Here is a 19,638-nt window from a genome sequence, read left to right as displayed (position 1 = left end):
GGTTTTAAAACTAGAATTTCAGACACATGCGCATCGGAGTTGGTCAGTTATATGTTCTTTGCCTTTTAAGCCTTACTGACAATTTAGAGAAACTTAGCGAACAGCATGGATCCTGACCAGACTGCGCGGATGCGCAGGCTGGTCTGGATCCATGCTGGTCGCAAAGCCACTATGTTGGTTTTCCCATGGCACGGCTCAATTATATACATACACTGCAGCTAAGAAAGATTGAACGTTTTTAAAACTTAAAACTTTTAACTTCTGTATATTGTGGTAGCATTTAATAATTGTCTTTTGGCCTTTAGACATTTTGAAACAAATGATCATTTTCTCACTGTACTGTATAGACATATATACATGTAAGATGTTTATGCTGAAGCAAGAATTGTACAGTGCGTCTAGATGTATGGCAAATTATATCAGGACATTTCCTTTGGAAATATGTCAGACAGAATCTTTGATGTAAAGGTCAAAATAACTGAAGGTCCAGATCGTGCCAATATATAGGAAAAAATTGTTTGCATTGAGGTTAATTTTAAAAATGGCATATTTAACTAGAAATTCCTCATATCAATAAAAACGACAATTGTGTCGTGTAAATCCGGCTTGCACCAAGTTTGTTTCAATGGCGATACACAAAAAAAAATGCATAGAAAAAAAAAAAGATTTTCAGACAGATCGGGCCTTTTCTACTGTACTACATAGTCTAATGGTTTTATCTAGTTTTAAATTCTACATAAATTCCAGCAGAGCAAGAGATATGAAAAGTCCTATTGGCTTTTCCAATAATCCCATAGGACAGGATTTTTTCGAGGAAATTGAGAAATGTTGAAGTAAAATAGTCATAACCTATTCTGAATTTTAACTGACCCTGTAGCCTAGTGGTAGAGTACCTCCTTCGGGTGCGTGAGGTCGTGGGTTCGTTCTCTGGCCGCGTCACAACAAAGACGTGAAAAAGGGTACTAGTAGCTTCCTCGCTTGGCGCTCAGCATTAAGAGGATAGTACTAGGACTGATCAGCTCGGTGTCAGTATAATGTGACTGGGTGGGGTAACATGTCACGTGTCTATAGCGTGATATGCCAGTCAGTCAGCACTATAAAGTCGGGCATTGCGCTCACTACTACTACTACAAGTAGACATTGTTGTTTATATGAGTGAAAATAAAATATCTATATCATTTAATGTTTGAATTGCAAAAATATAAATGTCAAGATTATTTAACGTTTTTATTGCTATATTATCAATGAAAAATTAACTAAACATCTATAATATTCAGTGCAACATTTACAATAAAAAATATTTATTAAAAAAAAACTTAACATTTGCAACAATATCAATGTAAAACTTCTAAATATCTGTACTATTCAACATTTTATTTTTAATAAGTATATTTGTATCATTTGACGCATTAGTTGCAACAGCATCAATTTAAAAAGTACTAAATATCTTTATTGTCAAACGTTTTAGTTGCGACAATATCAATGTTAAAATACTTAATATCTGTAATGTCCAACGTTTTAGATGCGACAATATCTGTGTTAAAATACTAAATATCTGTCATGGCCAACGTTTTAGTTGTGACAAATCAATGTTAAAATACAATATATCTGTAATGTCCAACGTTTTAGTTGCGACAATATCAATGTTGAAATACTAAATATCTATAATGTCCAACGTTTTACTTGTGACAATGTCAATGTTAAAATACGAAATATCTGTAATGTCCAACGTCTTAGTTTTGACAATATCAATGCTAAAAGACTAAATATCTGTAATGTCCAACGTTTTAGTTGCGACAATATAAATGTTAAAATACTAAATATATGTAATGTCCAACGTTTAAGTTGTGACAATGTCAATGTTAAAATGCAATATATCTGTAATGTCCAACGTTTTAGTTGCGACAGTCAGTGTAAAAATGCTAAATATCTATATTATCAAACGACTGAATTGCGACAATATCAATGTAAAAATACTAAATATCTGTATAATTGAATTTTTGATGGCGACATATCACTGTAAAAAGTACTAAATATCTATAATATGCAACGTTTTATTTGCGACAGTATCAATGTACAAATACTAGATATCTGTATTATCCAACGTTTTAACTGCGAAAATATCAATGTAATAAGCATTAAATATCTGTATTGTCTAATATTTTAGTTACGACTATATCAGTCTAAAACTACTAAATATAATTATCTTTGTGTTTGTCCAACGTTTTAGTTGCGACAATATCAATGTAGAATATTAAATATCTGCATTATTCAATGTTTAAAGACGACAATATCAATGTAAAAAGCAGTAAATATCAGTAAATTCCAACGTTTTAATTGCTAGGCGACAATGTCAATGTAAAATGCTAAATATCTATATTACCGACAATATCAGTCTCAAAAGTAATCGATATCTTATTAAATTCAACGTTTTAGGAGCAACAATATCAATGTAAGAGGTACTAATATCTGTATTATTCAACGTTTTAGTTGCAATTATATCAATATAAAAATGCTAAATATATATTTGTCCATCGTTTAAGCTGCGACAATATCATTGTAAAAGTATTAAATATCTACAGTTTTCAATGTTTAAAGGCGACTATATCAATGTAAAAAGTACTAAATATTTATAACATTAAACGTTTTAGTTACGAAGATATCGATGTAAAAATACTATTAACGACAATTTTAGCGTATAAAGTACTAGATATTTTATTATCCAACATTTTATTTACGACAATATCAGTGTACAAAGTATTAAATATATGTTTTGCCCAACGTTTTAGTTGCGATTATATCAATATAAATAAATACTAAATATCTGTTTTGTCCAACGTTTTTGTAGCAAAAATATCGGTGTAAAAATTTACCTATCTGTATTATCCAACGTTTTGATTGAAACCGCATTAATGTAAAAAGTACTAAATATTTTTATCAATGTAAAAAGTACTGAATATTTGCATCATTCAACAATATCAATAAAAATGTTTTAAATATCTATAATATTCAACGTTTTAATAGAAATAATATCAATGTAAAAAGTACTTAATGTTTGTATTATTCAATATTTTAGTTGCAGCTGTATCAATGGAAAGTATTAAATATCTATGTCAGGAAATTATTTTTTTAATTTTTTTTATATCATTTTCTCATTGTATTATAGTATTATTTGTCTATGAGTATTGCAATATAGTATGTTTGTGCTTAATTAAGAAAGTGTTAATATGTATAAATTGGAGTTTATGTGTCTAGACGAGAAAACGTCAATATGATCTGATGTCTTTGTTGATGTTATGTCAGGCAGAAGGCAATCAACAGTAGCTGTAGCTCGTAGTTAATTAAGAGAAAATATGTCTGCATTTGGGAAGTATTTAAGAGAATGGCGTATTGGCGATAAATATTGTTTTGGCCAATACGAAATGCAATAGGTAAGTTAATAACGTAGTGAAAAGGCATCAGACATAGACAACTTTGATGAGTATTTTAGATAAGAAAGCACTTTACACCAAAATGCCCGCTCTTAATACTTTTTCCAAAAGTAGAGCCAGAAGAGAAACACCCTTAATGGACCAGGAGAAAAATAGCAAAGAGCAGCCCAGTGCAAGTAGGCTTTTACTACTGCCTAACCCATTCCACCAGCGCCAATCAAAGCTGTTAAAGGACCAAACTCTAAACATGCAACGTCGGATCATAGCACCTTTGAATAAAGCGTTTTAGAAATTTACCAAATACAATGCGAAAATTACCATAATACCTGAATCTTACGAAGTTTCTAAAGACGTATTCATAAAAAATCGCAGAAAGTGTCTAACATGTACTATTATATAAAACGAAATTCGAATTACGAGAAGTATTTTCGCAGTTCGTGATAAAGGTAGCTCTGCTGAAGAAGAGTATTGACTGTAATGGAAACATTCGACATGATTACCCGGTCTAATTTCATAGTTTTTGTATGAATGATATCCTGATATATAGAGAGTTACCAAAAGGATACAATAGTGACCGAATCCACTGAACTTCTTTCAAGGGTTTTAGCAAAATAAGAATTATCCGTGTTAAAGAACGTGATTTATTATCAAACTGAAAAATATCAGGAGGATGTATTGTGAATTAAATCTTAAATACATTATATAAGGCAATCCTGTTCGAGAAAAACTAATATTCTTTGGAGAAATTAAGAAATAATCTAATATATTTCTTCCTTCTTCCTTCGAAACCTTTAATTATTTGCCTTGCATTTCAAACATTTCAATCAGATCTTGTCAATTATATATGGGAAATATTTACATATTTCATTTTGAAATGCTTACAAAAAGTTTGATTTTACAAGAAAAAATGCCAAAAGAAACTGTTACATGTTATAGTTTATTTGAGCCGTGCCATGAGAAAACCAACATAGTGGGTTTGCGACCAGCATGGATCCAGACCAGCCTGCGCATCCGCGCAGTCTGATCAGGATCCATGCTGTTCGCTAACGGTTTCTCTAATTGCAATATGCTTTAAAAGCGAGCAGCATGGATCCTGACCAGACTGCGCGGATGCGCAGGCTGGTCTGGATCCATGCTGGTCGCAAACCCACTATGTTGGTTTTCCCATGGCACGGCTCATTTAACATTTCCACAGGGGAGCCTTCAGGAAACAGAAAACAATGATTTTTCATTTGTTTTCAATAGGTTTAGAAGTACAAAACTATTGGGGGAAAAAGCGGGAAATAGCCATCAGGCAGACCGTCTATCAGGGCACAAAAAAAAATGTTGAGACCTGGCCTCGTGTTCACAAAACATTTCTCGGTCTCAGCTGAGTTTGATAATGATTCTTTTGTCATTTATATCTAAATTGCATGTTAAAAATTGAATTTTAAGTTAATAACTATTTTCAAGTGACTATTTCGTCTTGATGGTCAATATCATTTGAAAGTTTACCTTGAAGATTTAGTAAAATTGATACCAAAATTTCAAACTCAGACTCAGCTGAGACCGAAAAATGTTTTGTGAACACGAGGAACACATAAAGAAATCATTGCTTTGCCTTGACGGTCATCCGTCCGACCGGCTGTCTGTAGCAGTGTCTTGGTTATGTTTGTAATTTCTACATATAGCTAAAGTACAGATATTTCAACCAAACTGAATTATTGAAACATTGAAATGGGCATCACAACCCGCTTTGTAATAAAGTTGCAAAAATGTAATACAGTTTTAAAGTTTCTATTTATGAATGGAACCAACATGTGCCTGCTTTTGAGAATATGTTCTTCACTCATTATGTGAAATTAAAAGAAGGAAAATCGTTTGCAAATGAAAGTGAACTTTCATTAAATCAATGAAATTGTTATAATTATTACAAAACGTGTTAGAGTGCTTATTACAATGTGAAATGAACATGGCAATCCGTTTTTTAATACAATTGCCAAATGAAATAAACTATCCTGGTGTGAGTAAATGTCATTTTGGTCATATTTCTAAGTTTCATTATGTGTATAAAAGTCAAAGAGGTGAAGATGCCATGTGTCCTACTTTTGACATATAATGTTTGGTCCTTATTTTTAATAAAAGAAGGCAAATGGGTAGCAAATCAAGGTGAACTTTCATTACATCGAGGAATTTTTTATGATTTTTCTGACCATGTCACTTTATGTGGGAAAGTTGACATTTTTACAAAGCGTGAGTCTGGTACTGGTTCTTCCCATAGTAATCAACACTCTAACCCGTTATTAAGTTCTTAATAATTATAACAATATCGTTGATTTTATGAAATTTCATTTTGATTGCTAACAAATTAAATAAAATGGGTGAAAAACACATTGTCAAAAGTAGGACACATGTCATCTTTATCTCCTTGGCTTTCATTCATATAGGAAAACTTTGAAATATGACCTATGTGACATTTACATGCATTAAGATAGTTTATTACATTTTGCAACTTTATTACAAAACGGGTTGCAATCAAAATTCACGGTTGTGACAAGCACTCCAACCCGTTTTAAAAAATTCAATGATTTAATGAGCGGTCACTTTGATTGGCTTATTACTTGCCTTCTTTTACTTATATATAATTAGAAAAAGCCCTATTGTCAAAAGTAAGACACAATCATTACATCTTCACCTCCTTCACTTTTATTCACATAGTGAGTCTTAGAAATATGACAAAAATGCGTTTACACACACTGAGAAATTTTATTACAATTTGCAATTTTATTACAAAACTGGTTGCGATCTTCAGTTCACATTGTAATGAGCACTCCAGCCCGTTTTGTAACAATGATAACAGTTTTAATGATTTAATAAATGTTCACTTAGATTTTCTAACTACTTGCCTTCTTTCACTTTTATTCACATCGTGAATCTTAGAAATATGACACAAATGCGTTTACACACACTCAGAAATTTTATTACATTTTGCAACTTTATTACAAAACGGGTTGCGATGTTCATTTCATATTGTAATTAACACCCAACCCGTTTTGTTATTACAATTTGCTATTTTATTACAAAACGGTTTGTAACATAGCAGTGCTGGTTCAATTTATTCTGTATCTGATATATCAAATATTGCTGAAATGTGTTTTTTTTCTGAAAGGGTTACTGATATTTCAACTATTCAAAAAGAAAAAACAAATTGTTAAGTTCATCGTCGGCTTCAGTTTAAATCTAATCGAAATTTCTAACCGCCTGTAGATAATTTCCTACAATATCTCTCATAATGCAAAAAATACATTTATGAACTTTCTCAAACATTTAGATAAATTGAACAGTAAAGGAGAGTTAAGTGATATCATTCCTTTCATCAAATACACATAAATGCTTGGACGCATGTTATTTATAAAGGATACAAAAGTGTAGATATTGAATTTGCACTTATAATATGGTCAAATATCAAATCGGATTTAATTTTATTTCCAAGTTATGAAATTAAAAAGATAATTATAACTGTCCTTTCTTAAAATGAAATTCGTAAACTCTAACTATTTGTTTGTAAGTGCGAGGTTGGCATGCACTAAACGCGTTTAAACCCTCAATTTCATTTAATAGGTTACTGACCGTTCCAAGCAGTGACCCCTATTTTCAACTTATTTTTGTCCGTTTCGTATTACATGTAATGCATCTTGTCTTGTTTGTTGGTGGCGTTACTTTCCCGTCTTTTTCTGTCAAGAGTTCGGCTAGGGAGACTGCGTTTTTGGAGCGTGGCTTTCCCTGTTGAATATTCATCCTTGCTTCTTTTCCATTTCCCTTAACAACCCCATCCCTTTCTCAACTACATATCCATTTTTCATCTTGCATATAATTAAAATGTACTTGCTGGATTTTAAGCAAACTGTGTGCTATATCTCTCCACTATAGTTTCTATTTGTTGCAAGCCCGTTCGCTTAGCTCAATAGGAAGAGCGAAGATCTACGGATCGTGACTCGTGAGTTAGATCCCCGGGCGGGGCATATGTTCTGCGTGACGAGATTTGATAATAGACATTGTGTCTGAAATCATTCGTCCTCCATCTCTGATTCATGTGGAGAAGTTGGCAGTTACTTGCTAAGAACAGTTTGTACTGGTACAGAAGCCAGGAACGCTGGTTAGGTTAACTGCCCGCCGTTGCATAACTGAAATACTGTTGAAAAACTGCGTTAAACCCAAAACAAATTTGTTGCGTGCCTACTAGTACTTTGTTTGCGATGCATGGCTCTGGCCGTGTTTGCTGTTCTCTGTGCTTCCAGGAAAACTACCCTTACCTTTTCTTTTGGTTTAAACAATATTTTATTCAACAAATAGCATGTGATTACAATATATGTTACAAAAGCAAGGTATCGAGTAGTAAGCTAATAAGCTTTTTTAGAAACTCTTTCCCGATTTTTATTTTTTTTTGTAAGATTGGGTAGAGGTCGTAAACTGTATAGAATGATACCATGTATGATATTGCTGAGGTGTTACAAGTTTCGACTAGAGTATGTGGTCGTAATATTTGTGTTCTAGTTAATAGAAAAGGGTGTTTTTTCCCCAATTATCTCTTTGCTGGTATAATGGATATATATTATACGAATATTGAATTCTCGACAGTTTGATATGAAAAAAATGTCAAAGTTTGAAAACAACTTGTAGCGTTATATTTCCACATAAATCATTTAAAGTATTAAACTATTACTGCCATACTGAACAATTTAAAAAACATGTCCATAGCTCAGGCAGCCGAACAAATGTTATATGAGTTGTGTCAGCGACTTCATTATGAATATGAGCTTGTTGCAGTCATATTTTATTTGCATTATAAGCGAAAAGGTCAGTACTACATTTAAGAAATAATTTATAGAAAAAGAGTGTTTTAACACTACTTATGCACGATGGGCGGTTATACGTCGGGCGTAATAATTTCACGAGGGTGCAGCCCGAGTGAAATTATTTGTACGACGTATTACCGCCCGAGTGTATAAATATTGTTAAAACACTCTTTTGCTATAAATTATTTCGATTCTTATATGCCCTTAACAAAAACATTGACGTCGCCGCACGTTAACGTGACGTCATTCTAGCGTAAGAGTGTCTTATCGCATAGTGCGGCAATTTTCCTTTGATCTTTGCAGCATGTTATACATAGTAACACACATTATTACTACAAAACTGTGCTGATATCTTACAAAACTGTTGCGATATATATCAACACGGAAATCTCTATGGAGTTTCATAAGAAAAAAAGTGTTCCGATATATATCAGCACAGTAAAACTGTTCCGATATATATCGGAACACTTTTTCTCTATTGAGGTCCTATCAAGGGAGTATAATTTTTTCCTTTCAAAGAAAAGATGATTTTAGCTCCAATTTACAGTTCACAGAGAAAGAATTGTCACAAACACCTACATTTATAAAGTAAAAGAATAATAAACTAGAATATTTCAAAAACTTGATAGTTATTGCCAAATTCAGAAATACATGAAATATATGAAATTCTGAGATTTCTCAAATGTTTCTTTTTCTTTGATTTTTTTTACAAACAAAACAACAAGCTTTACAATATGTCTGGCCAATGAAATGCAAAGATTTAAAACCAATGCAGAAATTTGTTGGGTACTTTTATCTGGGGAACACATTTTCTAAAACAGAAGTTTTAGTGTTTCAGTCAGCGAGGCGCAGAAAGGGAATCAAAATAGTAAAAATAATAATAAACAAATTTAAATGAAAATGATATATAAATTTTAATGATAAACTATGCGATAAAACAGTTATAATATGTAGTGCTCGTGTGTTACCAGGATATATCAGAGCTAGGGGTACATCTCGTTATTTTTCTCTTCACATATCTGTCTCGGCCTACCGGCCTCGACGATATGTGCAGAGAAAAATACCCTCGATGTACCCCTAGCTCTGATATATCCTGGTAACACACTCTCACACATACTATAACTATTACAAAGCATATTAGAATTATGAGGAAAAGACCTTGACGATTTATACCACTTGTCTTTAACCTTAAGCAACCCAGGTTAGAAATCAACTGAATGTGAGGTCAAGGCCACATACGTAAGATACAAACTTTGACATTTTTGTCTAGAATCAGTTTCGCTCATCTTCTGACCTTGCAACTGAAGCTGAACAGTTGTAATCTCGAGTCTGAGAATCGACAATGTAAGATTTGAGTAGGTCAAGGACACTAACGTAAGACAATGACCTTGATCTTGAGTGCCTAGTATAAACAGCTGTCATAACCGAAACTTACGCAATGCAGCTTTGATGTTTATGATCGTAAGCCGAAGTCTGAGACGATCGGTCTTGAACCGGAAGTACATCTCTATCAAAGCGGATGGTGGGGCATAAACCTACGGCTTACTAGTATATAGTCGAATTTGTATCCTATCCTTGTTTTGCTTTGATTCTATTCTGTTTTGTTTCTCAACCATGTTAATAGATAGACATTGTTCCCACTGCGTTACAATTCCCAATTGATCAAAAAGAAATCTCTTAAGTGGAGTGTCTGATTTTAAAAAAGCTCCTGGCTGCGAGTGTCTGTCTGGTTAATATTTTCTTAGAGAAAAGCATCTTTTAATCTTTATTTAGATTTACATATCCTTCAATCAATATGCCGTTTATTATCAAACTATGTTTAACGGTAACGTTTTTTTAGGTCACACAGACAAAATTTATATTAAATTGTGACTTTTCAGCCTCGCGGATGAAGACCCAAGGTGCCCCGTTCAGACATTATTTTTGCCGCTGGTGGGCACCTTGGTTCGAACCAGCGACCTTCCGCAAGCCGGCTGGTTGGCTTCGTCACATGAAAGAGTTCTAAATCCCAGGCAATGTTTAGACCCCACAGCGGCGAGGGATAAGCGATTTGAAGTCAGCAGACCATAAAGGTCCCCATATGACAGGTCTCAGAAGTTGGCAATCACTTTAAAGGTCTAAAACTGTTCAGCATCCTTACACATACCAGAACAGGCAGTTATAAGATATTAGTGGCTTTTTTATGGACGTGGTCTTTATCACAGATCTCATCCTCATCATCTCGTTATCACAATAAATAAATAAATAAATAAATAAATAAATAAATAAATTAATTAATTAATTAATTAATAATAATGACGATGATGATAAAATTTATATAATTAATTAATAAATTGATGATGATAATAATAATAATAATTCATTATGATAATATTTTTATCATTATTTTCGTAGTCGTCATCTTCATCATTATAATCATTATCATCATCTTTTGTTATAATCATTTTCAATGTGCCAGGTTACAAATAAAGAAATACGTAAATACATTAAAAATTTTAAAAAATCGCTTAAACCAGGTTTTAAACATAATACATTTCTTGATTCGTGTCATTTGCTTTTCAGGCGAATTATCAAATTCATATCATTTGATATAACTCTCTCACAATTCCCTGCAAAAAACAACGAAACTCCCGTTTCATAAACTTTTTTTTTTCCTTTTTGCGCACGTGTTAAATTTCTTTCCTTTTTGTGGCATGATAAACACTGTACAACGAAACGCACCCTAGTTATTTAAGATGTCGCACCAATTTTACGCTTCATCAACCGATCTAATTGGCTACACCACCCGATTTCGGCGATGCCCCTTTGATCTACTTTCTTTTTAACTAAAGATGAATATTCATACGCAAGATAATTTGTGTAAATTAGTGTATTGCATCCTCGTAGTAAAATGTCTATGAAATTTCAGTATCATTTATTCATAGAAGTTACATTCTAAATCTATTATATTTCTTATTTTTGCTGCGTTTGATTAATGGGTTTAAACCCAGATTTATTAAGAACTCATTTCCGAAGACAAGTGCCCGCGTAAGCACCTATGTATAGAATATTGGTGTGTAATGCGGCTCCATTGTATTGTCCGCCATTTGAACTGTGTATGGATCTAAATCGTTAACTTTTATCTGGAATTTAACACATTTAACTGTAAAATAACAAGGTTTGGAATATTATCATACATTCTTCGATTCATCTACTATCACCTATGTGTATACGTTCGTGACTTTGGGTCTCCTGGAGATAAAAATCGCGATGGAGAGCGAGCCCAAAGCGCGAGCTCATCACCGGAAAAGACGAGAACGAGCACAGAAGTTGCAACTTGAATTGAGTGATTCGGAAGGGGAGAAAATAGGGGATGATCAGTCCCCTTTAAGGGGCTCGAAGGAGAGAAGTAGGTCGAAGCCCCGGAAGAAAAAGAGCCCCGGGACTTACGAGGAGGACTTTATCGATGGGTTCGCAATTATCAGTTTCAAGTCCAAGGAAGAATTACAGGTATGGTGTACATGCATTGCCATCTGTATAAGTGTATTATGGTATTATAAAAAAAAGTTGACAGTTTTGAGATGTGTTTCTCAGATGCTGTCATAAGTAGGCCCAGGCCTTCATGTATAGATTTCATCATCGAATATCTATGTTAATCTTACAAGCATTTTTGTATTTTTTAATTCTTATTGAACATTATCATAGAACTTTTAACTTAATCACTGAAACAATAATATATGTAGGCAGCTCAATAGAGCACTTGACTATATACTAGAGGTCTCAGGTCTGGATCCTAGTCCAAAGAGCTATAAAAATAAATAGATCGGCAACTTGAAAGGCATATAGAGCAAATCTCGCCAACATCACATGGCAACTGAATGAGATCTCATAGTAACTTAGTAAGCGTCTGTTGATTTGATCACGATTGATCAAGTTGACAAACGCTTTGAAATAAGATAACTTTCTATCAGACCGTTTGTTTATAATGATAACTTTTGGTGTTTTTTTTTAATGTTATTAGTATTTTCTACATGGGGAAGGATGAATTTATGATTGGAAGTCTGAGAAATCAACAGTTGTCATTTGAAAAATTGACTTGATTTGATTTATTACGTGCCGGCCGTACCGCCCGTTTTTAATTCAGTAAGCGTCTGTTGATTTGACCACGATTGATCAAGTCGGCAAACGCTTTGAAATAAGATAACGCGCTAACACGAGCTGACGCGAGATTATCTCCAGTTGCCATTCTGTGTATTTTATAGTTCTTTCATCTTTGCCTAGTCCAACTTATTTGACGCAATTCTAGGAAATATTGAGTTATTTTTCTTTGGTGCGATATCTCCACTGGCATCAAAAACTCCAAAGACCAAAATAGTGGAGGATGAAATTGTCATTGCTGCCGATTTAGGTTTAAATGCTGGTTTTGTGGCGAATATGATATAGATTCGAATAAACCTTACAATATATCAAAAGGGGATTCAATTCCTCATTGATTTATATTAAATTTATCAAATAATTTCCAAAATTACGACTTTCTGGTGATTTAAATCTATGTATGTACTGTACACAATTAACTTTTACCACAGCAATATGCGCAAGCGATAAAACCAATAACTTTACATGACTGCGCCTCCATTATTTTGGTCCTTCGAAGTTTTGATAGTTAGATTGCCCTTCACAAATATAATGATAATAGAACAATCTGACCGTCAAATTATTTTGACTAGTCTGGACCCCAGATGGATTGCCTATTAGTCCAAAAATTGATTGCCTGCTATTAGTCCTGAATACTTATTGCCTATTAGTCCTAAATTCGAGGCCTGACATAATACATATATATCAGTTTTTATTTATGTTTAAATTGATCTTTTAACGTTTTTTATCTTTACAATGTTATGTCATAATAACTCATCAGTTTACATTCTACTGCATTTACATGTAGCTTACCTGCAATACAGATCCTGATAGACTTGATCTGTAGCTTTATGGACATTATACTCGGACATATCATCACGGTCATCAGAGTGAAAGTTTTTATGTGTAGAAAACTCACAATTGTGTACAGCAGTTGAAAGTAATGTTTTACCATACTTGCTTTTAACGATCCAATTATTAAATCCAGTGAAACTTAAAATAGCTGGATGATCATATTCATAAACAAGAGTGTTCCAGATGTAAACATGATTTGCATAAGAATTTTTTTTTTTGGACAAAATTTTATCGTTTTCTATCTCATAAAATGTTTGTAACTTTTTAGTTTTTGAAAGACGCATCTAACATGAGTTGCAACATTTTTCAACCCTTTACACATACTCTGGTCTAGTTATGTACCAGTCAGATGCATGTCTTGCTGATTGCAGAATTTGTCAGAAATTTAACTTTGATTAGAATGAAGTATCAGCTGACTTCAAACTACTAACCAAGCCTGTTTATCCTTTGATAAGCAGGACATTGCACTGTGATGGTAGTGTATGTGATTGGCAGGTAATCCACCAACATACTGCTGTATAGAGCTCTGACCAGTGGTTTTAGGGCTCAGCTACTGTAGTGGAGTAGTGGTTCCACACTTAGTCTGGGAATATGCAGTTTTCATCTTTTATTACAATTAATTATTAAAGACAGTTTTGATCTACATGATCTAGGCAAGCATGCATGAATGGTAACAGTCTGTTATCTGTTGGAAGCTCATGGTCTCCTCTGCCATTCGCCAATGTACATTGTAGCCAAATGCTACAAATTCAGACTACTGGCTACAGATTTTTGAAAGTGGCGACAAGAATTTTATTAAAAAGTGGCCAAATTTCAGCAATTCAGATTAAATTTGGCACGTTTTCTCAAAAAGTGGCTACAACTTTATAAGGCCCAGCCCTGAAGCTGCACAGTAGAGGCACATGGAAGCATAATGATTCAAGTATATATCAGGCTTCAGGGCCTCCACTGGGCCTCAGAAAGTTGTAGCCACTTTTTGAGAGAAACTGCCAAATTGAAGCCAAATTGCTGAAATTTGGCTAGATTTTAATAAAATCCTTGCAGCCACTTTAAAAAATCTGTTGCCAGTTCTTTGAATTTGTAGCATTTGGTGCTTTCCTCGGTTCTCTCTGTCACCAAACTGACAGTAGCTGAAATAATACATTTAACCGAGAAACAGTTCTTCCAAGTTCAAAAATTTTAATGGATGATTAATTTTTTAAGACTCGGAAGCAGTTAAGTTAATTGATATAGATTATGTGAAAAATAAAATTCCATAAGTTAGAATTTCTAAGGCTTGTAGCTGAAATATTGTGAAAAAGAACATTTATAATTATAGATAAAAGAATCATAATTCATATATATAGCTGATGATGTAATTAAATAATACATGATGAAATTAGGAAAAAGACTTTAATAATTGGTGAAAAGGGTGAACTTTGCCTGCTACTGTAATCTCGAATTGGTGAACCAGCAAGGGTGCCATGTGAGCAGCTGGTGCAGAAGGGATACAAGGCAGCTCCAGGGCTATTCTGCCAATTTTCAGATGGGACCAGAGGCCTTCTATTTGAGAATTTTTATGTGTAGGAAGGGGCAGTTTGGATTTATTTCTTTTGTTAATATTAAATTGAAGCTGACTCACTCACTCGGTCATACTACTAGGATATGGTGCATAATAGCATTTGAACAGAACTGGAAGTTGTGCTGGTAAATATATATGAGTTTTAAATTGACTGTCAGTCCATTGGAAGTAATTCAGTTTTGTTTGTTTTGGGTTTAACGCCATTTTTCAACAGTATTTCAGTAATGTAACGGCGGGCAGTTAACCTAACCAGTGTTTCTGGATTCTGTACCAGTACAAACCTGTACTCCGCAAGTAACTGCCAACTTCCCCACATGAAGTATCAGAGGTGGAGGACAAATGATTTCAGACACAATGTCTTTTAACAAGTCGTCACGGAGAACATAGGCCCCACCCGGGGATCGAACTTGCAACCCAGCGCTCCGTAGACCAACGCTCTCCCTACTGAGCTAAGCGTAATTCAGTAAATTGTAATTTTAAGAAAAGTATCTCAGATCAGTCAATGGGGAAACATGGTATTTTCAGTTTGTGACTTGGCCTATTTCTGGCCTAGAATAATCTTAGAGCTTGGGACCTTTGTGTGTCCAGCTGTTCAGTCCTTAAAGTTAAACAAGTGTGTTTGTCCCCTTTGGTGATGTGTGTGCATGCAGCTGCTAGTTATATTTTCCAGTCCATATACAAGGCTTTGTTGGTAGCTTGTTTATGGTCAAGCAATACTAAGGTCAAGGACTGCATTTTCTAGTTATAGTCTGTTAGACTGTCAATGTACCGGTATATGAAAACACTTACACAGGTGTGGTCCAAAGGTCATGGGTTTGAGCCCTAGGGCAGGCAGTTGTTCTCTGTTACTATAATGTACAGAAACATAAAAAACTGGTAGTTTGTACTGGTAATTTATACCATACTACTGCTTCCTGTAGCAGGGAACTCTGTAGAAAGAAGTGAAAGCTTAAGGTTCAGAAATTCTTTAGAAAGTTGGAACTTTCATGATTTGGGCTAATAAATTACAAAAAAAAGATCATAATTATAATTTGACAATCCTATGCAAAATCTTTGTTTTTAATATAGAATTTATTTAATTAAGTAAATGCTATAAACGGCTGCTGTATTATCAATTAGCAGTTTCTTAGACTACATGTTAAAGTTGCTAATTGGCAGGGAATGAGATAGATGTGTGGGAAGAAGAAATCTGTAGACTATTTAAAGGAGGTCAGTTGAATTAAGCTCTTGATATTTAGGAGTGAAAATGTATTCAAATATAGGGCTGTGGATCGTCAGGCAAGTGGCGATCCAATCCGCGAGTCGAGGCTGACGATTCACAGATCGAACCACGGATCACCAGCAACAACTTAAATTGATACAAAAATGCAAGTCTGTTATATAGGTACCGTTTTCTTTATGGAATCTAAACTTTGCAGTTTTCATAGCGCTCAGTTTATCAGTTTTGACTTATGTTTAATGTTTCGCTCATTAATTAAAGTGAGGTTTCATGGATGGACTTCTGTAATGTTCGGCGTTTCTGCAGATGAACGATATGACGTCGGTCATTAATATCACAATATTTAGTAACAGTTTGGCATTTTTTGATAAGAAAATTTTATTTGTTGGAAAGAAATTTCGTATTTAACGTTTTATTGAATTCAATCACTTAAGTGATGAATGTTTTTTCACTGTTTTGACAGACTTCATATTAATTTTAGTTTGAATATAAGACCAATGCTAACTCTACCGAAGACATTTGTTTACATCTGGTTTAGAATCTGACAATGCGTATAATCGTCTTTGATGTGCAAGAAAATTCATTGAAGACGTTAAATGTGGCTTTAATTTAGTTTTATTGATAGAATTTTACATACTGCATGTATTAATGAAAAAGATCGCGATCCAACGATCTTGACAATGACGAATATCCGTACTCGAACTTTTGGTTGAATTCGTGGATGTCCGAGTACTCGGATACTCGTTACAGACCTTCAAATATTTACAAAAGCTTTAATTAGTAACTTTAGGTTATGCTAGTGATGTTCCATTTTAGTGTACATTGTAGGACTGTATGACATTGAAAAATCTTATACCAAATAAACATACAAACATCGATTAACAATATCAAATTCAAGACTAGAAATAGCTACTGTACACCCCCAAATAAATGCTCATGGGGCCTTTGAAATTTTCAGAAGGGGGCATTTTGGACAGGATTTAAAAAAAATATATGTAAACTGTAACGTCAACTTCTAATAAATGAATTTCAACTGCCAAAACACAACCAGCACTTACGACAAGGATCCTAGGGTGGTGGTGGTGGTGGTCTGTGTGTGTGGGGGGAGGGGAGGGGGAGTATATGGATGTATATGTTAAATGTTACATGTACTTCATTTGACCAAGTAACACTTCTTGTCAATTAAAGTACAGTCACCCCAGTATTAAGCAGTCAGCCAATTAAGGTATCAATACAGTTTAGCTGTTAAAGGCAGGTGGCTGTATAGGTCAGGTTGAAATAGAAACATTAAAATGTCAGTTTGATATGTTCAGTGGCCAGCTGCTTAAGGCAACTGGCTGCTGAACCCTTACCCTGCTAAACTTCTATAATGAACTGGTCCATCTCCCAGTTAGGACAGTACCATTAAATGTTAAAAGGGGTGCTTACCAAAAAGATTCTGGCTGAATAGCAAAACAGTGCAGATCATGATCAGACTGCATGGATGCGTAGACTGGTCTTGGTCTGCACTCAGGTCGCAAAGGCAGAATCACATGCCGCCAGCAGGCTAAAGGTCTAAAAGATGATGATTAAGTTTCTTGTCAGTGTCACTTGGGGAAAAAATACTCTGTGGGGGGAAATAAATTGCTGATTACAGATGTGTCAGACAGATTAATAAAATTCAAGTAGGCCTTAAATGTAAGTTTTGAATGTTAAGTGGTTGCATGATTTCAACTTTTCCATTTTCATTTGTTAAACCAATGCTTCTCATAATTTACCAGTGGTTTAGAACATTAAATTATGATAAATAGTTATTTTGAAAAGAAATTAAACAAAGGCAATATCAAATAATAGCATATGTAATTGGATCCATTTTACAATTTTTTTTCAATACCAAACATTTGAAAATCTAGGGGAAAAATAGAATGAAAGCAAAACAAAACTGACATAATGTTTGAACCTTGTTGCTACTCAAAGTGATCAGGGTGATATTAAGCAAAATAGTTTAAAGATTAATCTATTTGTCAGGCAAACACTCCAAACTCCTTTTCTCATCCTGGGCTCCATTGATTTTTGCGTGCATGCGGAATTCATTTGCATATGAACTCCCAAGGAGGAGATGAGAGAGTTATTATAGCATTTTGTAACACAATATGGCCTGGCTACAGTTATAACAAGGAGAAAATATTGTACAAAGAACATGTTCTGATGATATTTTAATCAATCTATCTATAGATTTGATTGACTTTTACTTCACTGTCAGGATGAATTAAAGTTTTCGAGACAATTATTATGGTACTTTATAATATTTGAAGTGTTTGTTTTTATTGTATAAGAAAATAGTCTGTATTCTATGCACTGATTTTAAGTTTATTCAAAAGATATTTTTAGTGAAAGATATATTTAAAAAAAATACTAATTTGATTAAAAATACAGAACAATAAATAAAACCGGTATGAGGGACAACATGTCAAAAACACCAGATATATTAAACAATTTTTATTTATGATCATTTGACAACTAGTTTTGACTTTAATATGAGTCTTCGTCAGAATAATTAATAACATACCCAATTTTATGATTGAAGAATAAAAATACACCATCATGTATGTTACATTTGATGCTTAAAATAGTAACGTGTTTTACAAAAAATAGTTACAAGTTGGAGTATTGTCAGAATATCCTATTGTACAGTCATGTAAATGTGAAAATAAAGCTGTGAAAATGATTTAGTCATTGTTTTTAACCTTTAGCCTGCTGTCGGCAAGTAATTTTGCCTTTGCGACCAGAGCAGACCAAGATCAGCCTGCACGTCAACGCAGGCTGATCATGGTCTGCAGTGTTCGCTATTCAGTCAGTAAATTTTCAGTGAAAGCCCTTCGAATGATAAATGGTAGGGATGGGAACGAATACTGAAATCAATATTCGAATATTCGGTTTGCCATATTCGAATATTCGGTTTGTTTTACTGGAAGCTTTGAATTCTTATTAAGTGATTGGCATATACACAACGTATTAATTTGTTTAAAGCGTGGATCATCGTACGTAATAAGGCCAAAAAATGTTTTTTTTGGGTAACCGGATCCTACCTAGCAAAACCCGGTGATCCTAGCATTTTAATTCACGATTCTGTCAGTATAATCATGAACATATTTAACTAATTCAGTGTTTTAGCTTCAAAAATGATACAAAAAATCAAATCGATTATAATTTAGACCGTCGCAAATTTATCTCAAAATAGCAGGTCGTCCCATTTAAACATGTGACATGCTGTTGTATTACCGTCGCAATTTTTGAAAATTTTCAATGGCCGTGTAAAAATCGTCGTGTAAAAAGAAAATAAGGCGGACTTAAACCTCCTTCAACATGAACTTATGCATTAGTCATATGTTATTTCTTGATTTTATTATAAAGTACTTCAAAAGTTAATTCGAATACGGCAGACTGTGGATGAAAACCGATTCTGCGGATGGTTTGAAATGTCGTACAAAATATTGTGAAAAGATCGGCAATATCTACAAGTTTGGTATTCTACAACTTGTTACATAAAACAGGCGCAGATAAAAATGAACAAAAGATATCACATTTAGGCCTAATACAAACTGTTAATCCGTAGCGATGACCCCAGGTAATTATGCATTGCAA

At 33.9% G+C, this 19,638-nt stretch overlaps 1 protein-coding gene across 1 annotated transcript in view; it reads left to right on the top strand.

The window, feature by feature from the left end:
* Positions 1 to 11,328: 11,328 nt before the first annotated feature.
* Positions 11,329 to 19,638, top strand: part of LOC123534159 (autism susceptibility gene 2 protein-like) — a 172,946-nt gene continuing 164,636 nt past the window's right edge. Inside the window, exon 1 of the mRNA XM_053518968.1 lies at positions 11,329 to 11,755. Coding sequence (XP_053374943.1) covers positions 11,516 to 11,755 — 240 coding nt within the window. The 5' untranslated portion in view covers positions 11,329 to 11,515. The remainder of the gene's footprint in view (positions 11,756 to 19,638) is intronic.

This window comes from Mercenaria mercenaria, chromosome 12, assembly GCF_021730395.1.
Source record: "Mercenaria mercenaria strain notata chromosome 12, MADL_Memer_1, whole genome shotgun sequence".
In the NCBI taxonomy this organism is placed as follows: Eukaryota; Metazoa; Mollusca; class Bivalvia; order Venerida; family Veneridae; genus Mercenaria; species Mercenaria mercenaria.
This window is presented reverse-complemented; position numbering and strand designations above follow the sequence as displayed.